The sequence below is a fragment of the Phocoena phocoena genome, chromosome 13 (assembly GCF_963924675.1).
Source record: "Phocoena phocoena chromosome 13, mPhoPho1.1, whole genome shotgun sequence".
Taxonomy (NCBI): domain Eukaryota; kingdom Metazoa; phylum Chordata; class Mammalia; order Artiodactyla; family Phocoenidae; genus Phocoena; species Phocoena phocoena.
In genome coordinates, this window is record NC_089231.1 from 64,285,352 (window position 1) to 64,299,576 (window position 14,225).

Here is a 14,225-nt window from a genome sequence, read left to right on the forward strand (position 1 = left end):
AAAGTAAATGATGTTGGTGAATTTTATCTCAATTTAATAAAAAGGTAAATGGTATGAGGAGAGATAAAATGGGCTCCCAGTTTATAGGGGGACCAGGGAAGACTTTATTTTTTTATTTTTAAAAAATATTTACTTATTTTATTTATTTATTTTTGGCTGCATCGGGTCTTAGTTGTGGCACATGGGCTCTTCATTGCAAGCACACTGACTTCTCTATCTCTAGTTGTGGCATGCAGGTTTTCTCTAGTTGAGGCGCTCGGGCTTAGTTGCCCCTCAGCATGTGGGATCTTAGTTCGCCAACCAGGGATTGAACGTGCGTCCCCTGCACTGGAAGGCGGATTCTTTACCACTGGACCACCAGGGAAGTCCCTCAAGGAAGATTTTAAACAGAGCTGAAGGAGGTAGCTGATGAAGTGTGTACAAAGGAATTCTCCTAGCAGAGGATACAGCTTGTGCAAAGGGCGAGAGGTAGGAACATTTTTGACTCATTTGATGACGTTAGAGTAGGCTATAGTGGTTATAGCTTGGGGGTGGGGGTGGGGTGGGCAGGACGTGAGCACCCAGGACAGGTAGTGGAAATGATGGTTGACTTTATCTTAAGAGCAGTTTAACAGTTTAATAGCCTTTAGGGGATTGGTGAAGAATTTAAAATACTAATAATAAGTAAAATAAAATGTCACGATTAGCCTGTAGATGGGAATATTTGAGACCAGTTTAAATAGATTTGTGAAAATTACATTTAGTATGAATATTAAATATTGTGGGTTTTTTTGTTTGTTTTTTTTTTGGCTGTACGCGGGCCTCTCACTGTTGTGGCGTCTCCCGTTGCGGAGCACAGGCTCTGGACGCACAGGCTCAGTGGCCATGGCTCATGGGCCTAGCTGCTCCACAGCATGTGGGATCTTCCCAGACCGGGGCACGAACCCATGTCCCCTGCATCAGCAGGCGGACTCTCAACCACTGCGCCACCAGGGAAGCCCTAAATATTGTTTTTTTAGATGTCTTTTCTCACTTAGGAAAATTGTCTGTTAGATCTTTTGGGGGGACTTATAATTATATAACTATGGGATCATAGAATATTGGACCTTTTTTCTGTTGATAATATAAGCCTTTAAAGATATAAATTTCCCTCTAAGTGCTGCTTTAACAGCATTCCACAAATTTTAATATGTTGTGTTTTCTTTTTCATTATGTTCAAAATATTTTCTGATTTCCCATAGGATTTCTTCTTTGACTCAGAGGTATTTAGAAGTATGTTGTTTAATTTCCAAAATATTGGGGAGTTTTATAGATGTTTTTCTGATATTGATTTCTAAGTTAATTCTGTTGCAGTCAGAAAACATTGTTTGATTTCAGTTCTTTTAAATTTATTGACTTGCTTTAAGAATCAGCATAGGTAAGATATATCTTGGTGAATTTTCCAATTGTACAAGAAAAGAATGTGTATTCTGCTTTTGTTGGGTGGAGTCTCCTATAAATATCTGTAAGGTCAGGTAGGTTTTTTAAGTCTTCAGTATCTTTACTGATTTTCTATTTGTTCTATTGATTACTGAGAGAGGATTGTTGACGTCTCCAACCGTAACTGTGGATCTGTCGATTTCTCCTTTGAGTTTTGTTAGTTTTTGCTTCATGTATTTTGAAACTTGATTCTTGGGCTCATACACATTTATGATTGTTATATCCTTGTCATCAGTTGACCTCTTTATAATCATGAATAGTAATATTCCTTGTTCTGAAATCTACTTTGTTATTAATACAGCCACTCCAGCTTGCTTTCTTGTTAGTGGTGTTTGCATAGTATATCTTTTTCCATCCTTTTGCTTTTAGCTTCTGCCTTTACATTTAAAGTGATTTTCCTGTTGACAGCATGTAGCATGCTTTTCCAGTCTGAAAATCTCTTCCTTGTAGTTGGAGTTTTTAGACCATTTACATTTAATGTAATTATTAATATGGTTGGATTTAAATCTACCATCTTGATATTTGTTTTCTATCTGTCTCATCTAGTTTTTGTTCTCTTTTTCTTTTCTTACTTTCCTTTGGATTAATTCAGCATTTTTTGGTATTCCATTTTATCTCCACTTTTTTTGTTTGTTTGTTTTGTTTTTGTTTTTTGCGGTATGCAGGCCTCTCACTGTTGTGACCTCTCCCGTTGTGGAGCACAGGCTCTGGACACGCAGGCTCAGCAGCCATGGCTCACAGGCCCAGCTGCTCTGCAGCATGTGGGATCTTCCTGGACCGGGGCACGAACCCGTGTCCCCAGCATCGGCAGGCAGACTCTCATCCACTGCGCCACCAGGGAAGCCCTACCTCCACTTTTGGCTTATTAGCTATAGATCTCCCTTTTTAAGTGGTTGTTCTAGGATTGAAATATGCATCTCTTTAATTTATCATAGTCTACCTTCAAATAACATTATACCACTTCACGTATAGTGTAATAACCTTATAATTGTAATTCGATCTGACCCCATTTTTTTGCGATTGCTGTCTTAGATTTTTACTTCTATGTTATAAACTCCACAATACATTATTATAATTTATTTAAATAATCATAAAATATGAAAAATATGCATATTCATATATACAGTATTTTCAGTTCTCTTCATTTCTTTATGTTTACACTTTATTTTTTTTGGGGGGGGGACACACCATGAGGCATGTGGGATCTTAGTTACCCGGCCAGGGATTGAAGCCACACCCCCTGCAGTGGAAGTGTGAAGTCTTAACTACTGGACCACCTGGGAAGTCCCCCTTACTTTATTAGTTTTAACATTTCTTATAGTACAGGTCTGCAAGTGTGATTAATTCTCTCAGCTTTGTCCTATTTGGAAAAGTTTTTTTTCCAGCTTCATTTCTGCTGACTATAGAATTCTAGGGTGGCAGCTGTTTTTATTTTAGCACTGGTCTATATATCTGTCCTTACCCTAGCACACTGTCTTGATTACTGTCACTTTATAGTAAGTTTTGAAATTGGGACGAGTGAGTCCCCAAACTTTGCTCTTCCTTTTCAAGATAGCCTTGTCTGTTGTGGGTCCCTTGAATTTCCCTGTGAATTTTAGGATCAGCTTATCAATTTCTGCAAAGAAGTCACCTGGGGTTATAATAGGGATTGTGTTGAATCTGTAGGTCAATTCAGTGTATAATTACCATCTTAATATTAATTCTTATCATCCATGATCATGGGATATCTTTCCATTTATTTAGGTCTTTACTTTCAGTGAGGTTTTGTAGTTTCTAGAATGTAAGTTTTGCACTTCCTTTGTTAAATTTATGCCTAAGTATTTTGTTCTTTTGATGTATTGTAAATGGAATTAATTCACGACATAAAAGTCACCATGGAATAATTTCTTAATATCATTTTTCAGTCTGTTCATTGGTACTGTATAGAAATGCTGTTGATTTTTCCCCCGTTTCCTTTATTGTGGTAAAATACACATAATTTAAAACTTGCCATCTTAATCACTTTTAAGTGTACAGATCAGTGATATTAAATACATTCATAGGGACTTCCCTGGTGACGCAGTGGTTAAGAATCCACCTGTCAGTGCAGGGGACACGGGTTCGATCCCTGCTCTGGGAAGATCCCACATGCCATGGAGCAACTAAGCCCCTGTGCCACAACTACTGAGCCTGTGTGCCACAACTACTGAAGCTCGCATGCCTAGAGCTCATGCTCGCAATAAGAGAAGCCACTGCAATGAGAAGCCCGCGCATCACAATGAAGAGTAGCCCCTGCTCACCGCAACTAGAGAAAGCCCACGCACAGCAACGAAGACTCAACGCAGCCATAAATAAATAAATTTATTTTAAAATAAATAAATACATTTGTAGTGTTTTACTACAATCACCATCCATCTCTAGAACTCTTTTCATCTTGTAAAACTGAAAGTCTGATTACAGTTGATTTTTCTATATTGATCTTGTATCCTGCAACTTTGCTGAACTTATTTATTAGGTCTAATTTTTTTTTAGTGGATTCTTTAGATCAGTGGTCCCCAACTTTTTGGCATCAGGAACCAGTTTTTTGGAAGACAGTTTTTCCACAGACTGGTGTGGGGGAAGGGTATGGTTTCCGGATGATTCAAGTGCATTGTTTATTGTGCATTTTTTTCTATTATTATTACATTGTAATATATAGTGAAATAATTATACAACTCACCATAATGCAGAATCAGTGGGAGCCCTGAGCTTGTTTTCACTTGCCACTCACTGATAGGGTCTTGATATGAATCTGCGAGCAATTGATTTATTATGGTCTCTGTGCAGTCAAACCTCTCTGCTAATGATAATCTGTATTTGCAGCTGCTCCCCAGCACTAGCATCACCGCCTCAGCTCCACCTCAGATCATCAGGCATTAGATTCTCATAAGGAGCATGCAAGCTAGATCCCTCGCATGTGCAGATCACAGTGGGGTTTGCGCTCCTGTGAGAATCTAATGCCGCCACTGATCTGATAGGAGGCGGTGCTCAGGTGGTAATGCAAGTGATGGGGAGCGGCTGTGAATACAGATGAAGCTTCGCTTGCTCCCCTGCCACTCACCTGCTGCTGTGCCACCCGGTTCTGAAGTGGCCATGGACTGGTACTGGTCCGTGGCCTGGGGATGGGTTACCTCTCCTTTAGCTCATGTCATCTGCAAATAGAGATAGTTTTTCTTTTTTCTTTCCAATCTGGATGGCTTTTATTTCATTCTCTTGTCTAATTGCCCTGACCAGACCCTCCAGCACAACACTGGGTAGAAGTGTTGAGAGTGAACATCCTTATCTTGTTCCTGAACTTGGGGGGGTAAGCTTTCCATCTTTTACTATGTAAAATGTTGGCTGTGGGTTTTTCATAGATAATCTTTATCAGGTTGAGGAAGTTCCTAGTTTGTTGAGTGTTTGCTTTTTTCTTTTTTTGGCCACACCGGGAGCATACAGGATCTTAGTTCCTCAACCGAGATTGAACCCGTGCCTCCTGCCATGGAAGTGTGGAGTGTTAACCACTGGACCACCAGGGAAGTCCCTGTTGAGTGTTTTTATCATGAAGGATGTTGAATTTTTTCACATGCTTTTTCTGCATCTATTGCAGAGCTGGTTTTTAAACTTTGTTAGGGCAGGTCTGAAATAGCTTTTGCGACAGGGGTAGTTTAGCCCCACTGCTGAGGTGTGCCCCTTTGAGTTCTCCACTGAATGCTTTGCGGGTTTTTCGCTCTGGCTGGGAGTAACTGAGACTCCTCTCAGCTCTCTGAGAACCCAGGAACCATTCATCTCACAGTTCCTTGGTTGTTTTTTGCCCAACATTGTGGAGTATTACCCTATCCTGGTCTGTCTTAGTATATTCATCAAAGACTCAGGGGAACTCTTGCAGATTTGTGGAGCTTTTTTTTTGTTGAGCTCTCTCTTCTCCAGAATTCCCACCTGCTTTTAGACTTCCAGTACTCCCATTTCTGTCTCCTCAGCTTAGTGAGACCAGCATGATCTGCTTGGGATGCCCTTCCCTGTTTTGTGGTCCAGGATACATCTTCTGGCAGAAAATCAGGGCAGCTGTAGGGCTCACCTTGTTTCCTCTCCCCTAAGCTTTTCAGTCCTGTGCTGCTTTTCCAGTGTACGAAACCAGTGGTTTCATGTATTTGTCCATTTTTCTGTTGTTTTTTGGCAGGAAGGTAAATCCAGATCCTGCTGTTCTCTCATCGCTGCAGGTGGAAGTTCTTGGCTCACCGGATTTTATTGCTAGAGCAGACATTGCAAAAATCTATCTGTTCATCCTTTTATACCTGGGAAAGCTGAGGCTTGAGGGACATGATTTGTCAGTTTGCCAAAATTGGCATAGTTTTAAGACACAAGCATCATGTCACAATCACCTTTGTCTATCATGCTCACTCTGAGTCACTTAGAAAATGTTGACTTATGTTCACTGTTCTCTAAGGGGGCAGGGCGTAGGAGAATGAGAATTAAAAAACAGATTTAACAACAACAAAATACCACTAATACTTAAAGCATAATCTTCAGTTCTCAGGGACTTTTGTTTCTCCAGGAAGAGTATTCCCAGAGGTTTCAGATAACAAAAGTTGCATACTTAAAAGTTTAATTGGCCAGCTTGTAACGCTATTATTGTAGCTTTATTTTGACCTACATACCTGACCTACACCCACTCTTATGTTGAGTTCTCATCTGTGGTGTTCTGCCCACTCATCCAGACTTGTGAGGGCATCTTATTTTCTCTAACTTGGTTCGGCATTTCCTTACTTTGGCAGTAAATTCACCTCAAGGCATCTCTCTTAACAAGCCTTGGGTTAAAGTACTGTCAGGGCTTCTCAAAGTCTAAGGAAGTTACCTCTGTTGCCTCCTGTGGTCTGTTCCTTACTGGCCTCCTCAGAGTGGCGTGCAGAGCCAACCCCTCTGGATCCTTTTCATAAATGGGAGCAACCCCAGCCGTCTCTTTCAGATTTTGAGCTTAGTGACCTTTAATAATGACAGGCTCTTCCCTCCCTCACCTCAAAGAAACCAAATTACTTGTTAATTTGTTGTAAACTTCTGAAGAAAATTATTCAATGTTATTTTTTCATTTTTTATTCATTATAATGTTGAAGCTTTATTCTGCATTAGAACTTTGACCTCTCTGTGCCTCACTTTTGTAAGCCGTAGAATGGGGATAGTTAATGGGGCTGTGGTGGGCACGTGACCAGGGGGACACAGTCCCGTCTGCAGGGGACGGAAGGTAAGTACACAGGGGCTCCAAGGTAAGACATGAGAAGGGCAGGCATCCCAGCCCAGGGTTCTTGGTGGGCTCCTCAGAGGTGTGAGGGGATAGACCTGATGTCCAGAGCAGCTTGACAAGCAGGAGAGGGGGAGCTGCGTCTTAGAACGATGGAAGGGTTTTGTGGGGAGACGAGGCAGGTTGAGAAATGTTGCAGACAGTGGAGACCCTGGAAGCGGCCTGGCAGAGGTCCAGGCTGGGTGTCGGTATGTGGGAGGACCTCCCTTGCCAGACTGCACATGTGCATGGAGTTTGTGTCGGAGTTGGGGGCCAGTGGGGGTGCATGAGCGGGGGGACAGAAGTCAGAGGGTCTAGGGAAGTGCCTGCTGCCTGAGATCATACTTAACCCGTCCGGGCCAAGTTGCCCAACCTGTGAAGCAGGATGGCACACGATCTCCTGAAAGTGGACGCTTGGCAGCCGAGGCCGCGCCCTCCCCCGGCCTCTGCCTGGGACCCTGCCTGTGATTGGGGGTCGTCAGTGGGCCTCAGGCCTGGGGCCGAGTGTCCTCTCGGTATGGGGGTTGGGCCTGTGTGTGCTGCGTGTTTCCTTAGAGAAATTTTACCAAGGAAAGCTCAATGTCACAATCCAGTATTTCCGTGATTTTTTTTGCTAATGAAGTAATTTAATCAATTTGGTTTTCGTTTACACAGAGCTGTGAAGCATTTTCAAGGCTGCTTTGTGAGATTGAGCTTGACGTGCCTGCGCCTCCTGTCCCAGGTGGCACCGGCCTGGGTCCCCACCCAGCCATCCCTCTCTCTGCAGCCACGTGCCTGTGTCAGGGCCAGATAGCTGCATCGCCTGCTTTTTAAAAACCTTCCTACGTAGGTTGAGACTCTTGGGGAAATTATAGTTAAGTAGCAGTTGTTTTGCTGATGTTAAGATGTTAGAATTAAAGAAGTTGTAGTAGGACTGTTGTATGTAGAAAACATCTTCTTCGTTTAGTTGACCTAGATTTTCTTCCGGTTTTATGTTACTTCTTTGTTCTTGGATTACCCAGATTCTATCCATTGAAATATTATACACTCTTCTCTTATTTTCTGAGCTCTAAGAGTATAAGTATTATTGTCCTTTTAGAAATAAGATTTGCATTAGTGGCAAAATTGTTCCTACTATTTAAAATTTTTTTTTCTGATTCTGCAGTTAACAGTATTCCTTACAGAAAATACAGAAAAGAGTAAAGAAGGAAATAAATATTGCCTGTAACCTGATTAATTTTTATATCTTTCTTGATAGGCAGTCCAGGTTTTGAGTTTTGTTTACAGTTCTGTGACCAACTGTATAAGTTTCCTATTGCTGTGGGCATTCCAAATGCCCACAACCTTAGTGGCTTAGAACAGTGCAAATTTATTGTTTTATAGTTGTTTAGAAGTCTCACTGGGCTAAAATCAAATAAGAGGACTTGTCAGCACCATTTGTCACACTTAGTTCGTGCTAACTACCTGGTAACTGGAGTGATGGACTGTGTTAGCTGATTGGCTTCATCCTCCCACCTTTATGACAGGAGGTGGTTTTGCAACTTGGAGTCTGAAGCCCATGGAAGTTAGGCTCCTGTCCTCCCCAGAGATGGGGAGATGGGCACTGTCTCCCTCGATGTGTACATTCCAAAGAGATGGCTCCCCAGGTCCTCGAGAAAGACATTCCTAAGTCATAAAGCTCGCAAAGTGCCAGTCTAGTCTTCAAAAGAATTTATGCACCGTTCCAAGAAATGAGGAAATCCTTCCTTTGGCAAGTTTTCTAGTGTGAGTTCTCAAAGAAAGAGAAGGAGAGAGACAGCTCTTCCCTTACTTTCAACGGGGAGAATTAATGCCTCTTACATGACCTCATCTCTGGTCCTCACCTGGGTTGTCTTTCCCCCTCTGGAATGAGGGCAGGGCCTGGTCTGAGGTTCATGGGCGGCACCTCCCGCAAGTAGTGCCCAGTGAACAGTGAGTAAATGAGTTATAGGCGTCCTGCTTCCATCGACCCTCATAGGAGCCATTTGAAGGCCGTTACTGTTGCACAGTGGTGTGAACTATGCCCACCACTTGCCGTGGAGCGAGTCCTGAGCCCAGGTGAGGGCTCTGCCTCCGTACCTGGCCCCACGGGGACGCTGTATAGACGGGAAGCTGAGGCTCGACGTGTCGCCTGGTGACTCTGGGTCTAACTCCAAAGTCCAAATGTATTTCACTTCCACAGAAAAATACAGCATGATCCTTACCCTGCCTCACCAAAAGCCTCCAGGGACAGAGGACAGGACTGAGAGCATGAGCATATAAAATCTTAGGCTTGTCTGTGTTGACATGTGGGACTGTTGAAGGGTCATCTTTTCTGTACAGTTACAGCTTTTCCATATTTAGTAATGAGGTTGGGCCAGTCCTGTCACGTTTCTGAGTCTCACTTTGTCCTCCAGCCTTGGGGTCCCCTCCCCAGGTCTGTGTTGCCCGGGGTGGGGCCTGTGGGAGGGCTTCCACAGGCCTCGGGTCAGTGGCGGCTCAAGGGTCAGCTCTGGATCTCAATGGCTCCTTCTCATATAATCCACCTTGTGTTGGATTTCTTATTTGCAGGCGTGTTTCTTTAGAGACTTGACTGTCTGTTATGTGAGTGTGAGTCTCTGCAACGATCGCTTTACCGTGCTTGGTCTGCAGCTCCTTCGTGTTTTATTTCCCCTGATCATGAAGCATGTTCTCCCAGTGACGAGGGGGAAGTTCGACTTCCATTCCTCGCTTGCCCATTGCTGTGTGCTCTTTTGCCTAAGCATTTAATCACACAAGCATGGATTCCCCCTCATGTGTATATATTTTTATTTTAACCTACTGGATGTTTTTTCTGATTACACAAGAAATATTTTCCTTTAGAACATATTTTGGCAAATATAAAAAAGCATGAAGAAGAAATGTCTCACCTCTGGTCATCCTGTCAAAACTATTAACACTTTGAATATATATATGTATATATACACACACATATATATATATATACACACATATATATACACACACATACATATATACACGTATACAAATATGTATATCTTGGGCCACGCTTCATGGCTTGCGGGATCTTAGTTCCCCGACCAGGGATTGAACCCGGGCCACGACAGTGAAAGTGCTGAGTCCTAACCACTGGACCGCCAGGGAACTCCCTGATGTATTTTCTTCCAGCATTTTTTCTGTATGTAATTCAGATCATTCCTTTTGTGAGCTTATAGAACATTTAGAACATTGTTCTGTGTCACTGCTTAGTCATAGAAAAATGCCATTTTTAACGTCTAACATTAGGTTAAACTTTACAAAAGCATTGTTTTTGTAGGTCAAAAATGGTTGAATATCAGCAGTTAGGGTTTAACCTAATATTTGATCCAGTGGTTCATCATGATTATTTTCCTAATGTTAAATATTTAGATTGTTTCAGAGTTTCACTTAGTATACACAACACTGGGGTGAAAGTATTTTACATAATCTTTGCCAGTTTCAGTTTCTCCTCTTGTATTTGCCCTTTTAAAATCTGAAGGGAACAACAGCAAATTACTTTCTATAAAAAATTACAATGGTAATTGCCTGATGCATTTTCAGGGCAAATGGCAATCACTGGCTTCCATTTCCTTTGCTATTAGAACATCCCACCAGACCACGTGAATGTCAGTGAGAGACTTCTCATTGGGTCCATGGGACAGCAAGGTTAGGGCCTCCTGGTGTATCTTAAAGCTCTGTTCAGAGCTTGCTCTGGCAGAGATTTTCAAGATTGGCATCACCTGATTTCCTTTTCATAATAAATCCTGATTTTTAGTTCTTTTATGACAGACACTGACTGTTGGTTTGTTCTGACGATAATCCTAGTGTTTCTATTTATTCAGGAAATTGCTGACTGCCTGCCTGCTGCCCTCTGCCTGCCACCATGCCATGTCCAGTAACAATATATATTGTTTATTGAGCACGTACTGTGTGCCCCGCACAGTTCTGAGTGCTTTACACACATTTAATGTTTAAAGAGCCCTAAGGGGAGAGCTTGTGACTCTAGGTAGCTTACCTGTATGTTTTCATAACCTGCTCACGGGCACCACTGGGAGGTGGGGACCCTGGACTGCCCTGACACCGAAGGGCAGACGTTAGCCATGGTGCTTTACCACCTCCGTGGACACAGCCTTTCAGCTCTTGATCCAGGTTCCTTGGAGGGGTGTGTATACCATCATTTCAGAGGCTGGAGGTGTCCTTTTTAATGACCTTTTGATTGGAAAAAAATGACTTATTTGTTGTATATATTCACTGGGCTTTTTGGTACTGGTTTATCTGAGTGTGGGTTTATATATTTTTAAGCTATGGGCTTTTTTTGTTTGTTTGGTCTCATTTTCTAGGTCCAGAAGCTGCTATGTATGTGCCCAGTCGATTTCCATGGCATCTTCCAGTTGGATGAAAGGCGGAGAGACGCGGTGATTGCATTGGGCATTTTTCTCATTGAATCTGATCTACAGGTAGGACTTGGCTAAATTAAAAGTGTTTCTGCATGCAAAAGAGGGTGCAGTTAGGGTTTAAGTTTGTGCCTACTTTATACTCCTAAATCAGGCCTAGAGGAGCGCTCGAGAACCTACCTGGTGTAAGTGGTCAGCTGAGGGCGAGTGATGGGGAGGGAGCAGAACTGGTGGGAATGAGACCTCTATGGACACGTCCTCAGGAAGGTGCGGTTTTTGTTTTCGACAGAATGTTAGAGTGCTTTGTGAAGTAATCATGTACCCTCCAGAGTAGACTTGATTTTAAACCTCAGGCAAAACACTCGGGAGCCAGACTCAGAGTAACCACTTCTTTTCCTTCCAAAAAGACAGTGTTCTTTGAGATAATTGTGACATAATAGTCTTTTTCAAAACTATGATATAAATTGTTTTAGAGTACATGTTAATGTGTCTTTTAAAGGTGATTTACAAACCATTTTTGTCACTACAACAGAAAGTGGCCATTTTTTAGTATTTACCAAGGCTAATTGAAGCAAATGCTCAGTCACTGGATACAGAATCTTTTATCTGTTTATTTTTATCATTGCCAAAAATCATTTTTTAAAATTCCAAGTTTAATCATCCTATGTTAAAAATATAAAGATGTCAGCTATTTGAATTTTTATTCATCTAAAAAAGTTAGCTTGCATGTCCTGGAAATTTTACTTCAATAAGAATTAATATTTTTGACAGAGTATTTATACATTTGAAAAAAAATAAGCATTTTAATTTTAGAGAAGTATTTCAAAAATTAAATAGGTTACCTGATCAAGGCCACATGAAAAACCAAGATTAGATGCATAAGCTGCATTTTAATTCTTCTTCTTCCTATTTATTTACAAATGTGAAAATAAATACAATCATTTTCTATTTGACAGGTCCTATTTAAATTTAAATATAGAAATAAAGGGAGGAAAATAAATTTTCAAAAAAAGAAACCTGTATAAGAAACTACTGCTATTTGAATGAGTATTACTTGAAACTATCTTTGGCAAACACATCACTTGCTGGATTTACCTGTGAGCCCCTAATACCTGTATTGGGTTTTTTCAGATGGCAGGGAAGAGACGAGTACAAGTTACTTTTGGTGTGGTTTGGGTTCCGGGTCAGTGGTTGGCAGGGGTGGCAGCAGCTGTCCCATGGGGCTCACAGTTGGCCTGAGCTTCCCAGGAAGCTGGAGGCCTCACGGACACCAAGAGAGGAGCCCGGTGTCTGCTGGCCCCTGTGCCTAGGGACCAGCTTTCTCGTGATCCACCTGGAGTTTGTGTTCCTTTCCTCCATCCCTGGTGGGCGCTGGCACTGGCCTCCTTTGTGCCCAGTTAGTGGGCTGCCCTGGCGGCAGCCGTGGCCAGAGTAGCAGTGGTGGTGACACCATTGCAGGGTGTGTGGGGAAGAGCCCGGGCCGCTTCCTCTCTGCAGGGCCTTGGTGTGCAGCCCCTTTGGGGTCTTGTGTGTGTTAGTACACCAGTTCCCTGGGCAATTGTTGTACAGGAAAAATGGTTTTGTTTTCACTAAAGAAAGTTCTCTATTTATTTTGGTTACCTGCTGTGGCATAAAAATTACCCTAAAGTTGGTGGCTTAATTACCCCAAAGTTAGTTGGTTTTGTTTGGCAGAGGTTTTTGCTCATGAATCTGCAATTTAGCCAGTGCTCAGAAGAGCCCAGTCTCTGCTCCATTTGGTTTCATCTGGGGTGGCTCAAAGGCTGGCCCTGGAGTCACCTGAAGGCCTCTCCCCCACGTGTGTGGGGTTGATCCTGGCCGCTGGCTGGACCTTCTCTGGGGCTCTTGGCCAGGGCCCCTCCATGTGCATGGCCTCCCTGTGTGGCCTGGGCTGTGTCACTTGGTCACAGCATAGTGTCTGGGTTGCAAGAGTGCATGTCCTGAGAAAGAGCCGGGGGAAGTGGCTCTGCCATCTCTGAGCGAGCCTGGGAAGTCAGGCTTGTTCATTCTACTTTCTACATGCAGCTATCCCTGGGCATCTTCAGGGGATTGGCTCCGGGACCCCTTGCAGGTACCACAGTCCAAGGATGCTCCAGTCTTCCATATAAAATGGTGTAGTACTGTCGGCTCTTTGTATCCACGGACGTGGAACCCTTGGATACGGAGGTCTGACTGTACACTAGAAGCAAGTCACCAAGGCAGCTCTGTTTTCAGGGGATGCAAATTTGACTCTGCCTTTTGGTGAAAGGAGTGTGGCAGAATTTGTAACCATGTATTCAAAGCTACATGTTTTTTCAGCGTTTCAGAACATCAGATAGTGTCCCCTTCTCTGGAGCACACTTGTCCTTCACGGGGGCAGCCGCATGTAGGGAGACAGCCAGGAGAGCTAGTGGTGGAAGGTTATGAACTCTATGCTGATTGGCTAGTTTGGAAACTAGATGAAAGTAATTTTTCCATTGGCTAACGTTGGCTATAAAGTCTAATGCTCAATTTGAGAGGAGCAAAAGGAAACATGAAGCCGAAAATTTATGAAAGGAAGGGAAGAGCACAAGGGCTGTGAACAACAGAAAGAAGCATCACCAAGTTTGTAAGCTGCTCTCCAGTCTGGAGGATGTGGTCCTGAGGTTTGGGTTTGGGGACTTTAAACACCTGGCAGGAGGCAGTTCTGAGTGTGTGCACACGTATCTTCTTCTGGAGGCCAGAGCCAGGCTGGACCCTGAGCAGCAGAGGGCAGGTGTCGGCCTTCCTGTTGGCCGTAGGGACGCTGCCCGCCATGTGCAGCAGGAAGGGTGCGACGCTGTGCAAACGCCCTTCTCTGAGATGATCAGGATGTGGATGTGCTTTGTTTTGGGCTCAGTCTGTGCTAAAAAGCTACCAATTGTGTACTTAATTAAATGTAATTTTTTTTTTTTTTTTTTTTAGCACAAAGATTCTGTGGTTCCTTACCTTCTTCGACTTCTTAAAGGTCTTCCGAAAGTGTATTGGGTAGAAGAAAGCACAGCTCGGAAAGGCAGAGGTAGTTTTGCTTAAAGTTTCCCTGAATGCGAGGAAGCATCTGTGTGTTTCCCGTCTGTGAGGATTGAATGTTT

At 43.0% G+C, this 14,225-nt stretch overlaps 1 protein-coding gene across 3 annotated transcripts in view; it reads left to right on the forward strand.

The window, feature by feature from the left end:
• The window catches only part of PI4KA (phosphatidylinositol 4-kinase alpha), a 94,600-nt gene that overhangs the window by 11,231 nt on the left and 69,144 nt on the right, over positions 1-14,225 (forward strand). For all 3 annotated transcript variants that reach the window (XM_065889925.1, XM_065889924.1, XM_065889923.1), the window contains exons 2-3: positions 11,065-11,181; positions 14,059-14,152. In XM_065889925.1, coding sequence (XP_065745997.1) covers positions 11,065-11,181; positions 14,059-14,152 — 211 coding nt within the window. The remainder of the gene's footprint in view (positions 1-11,064; positions 11,182-14,058; positions 14,153-14,225) is intronic.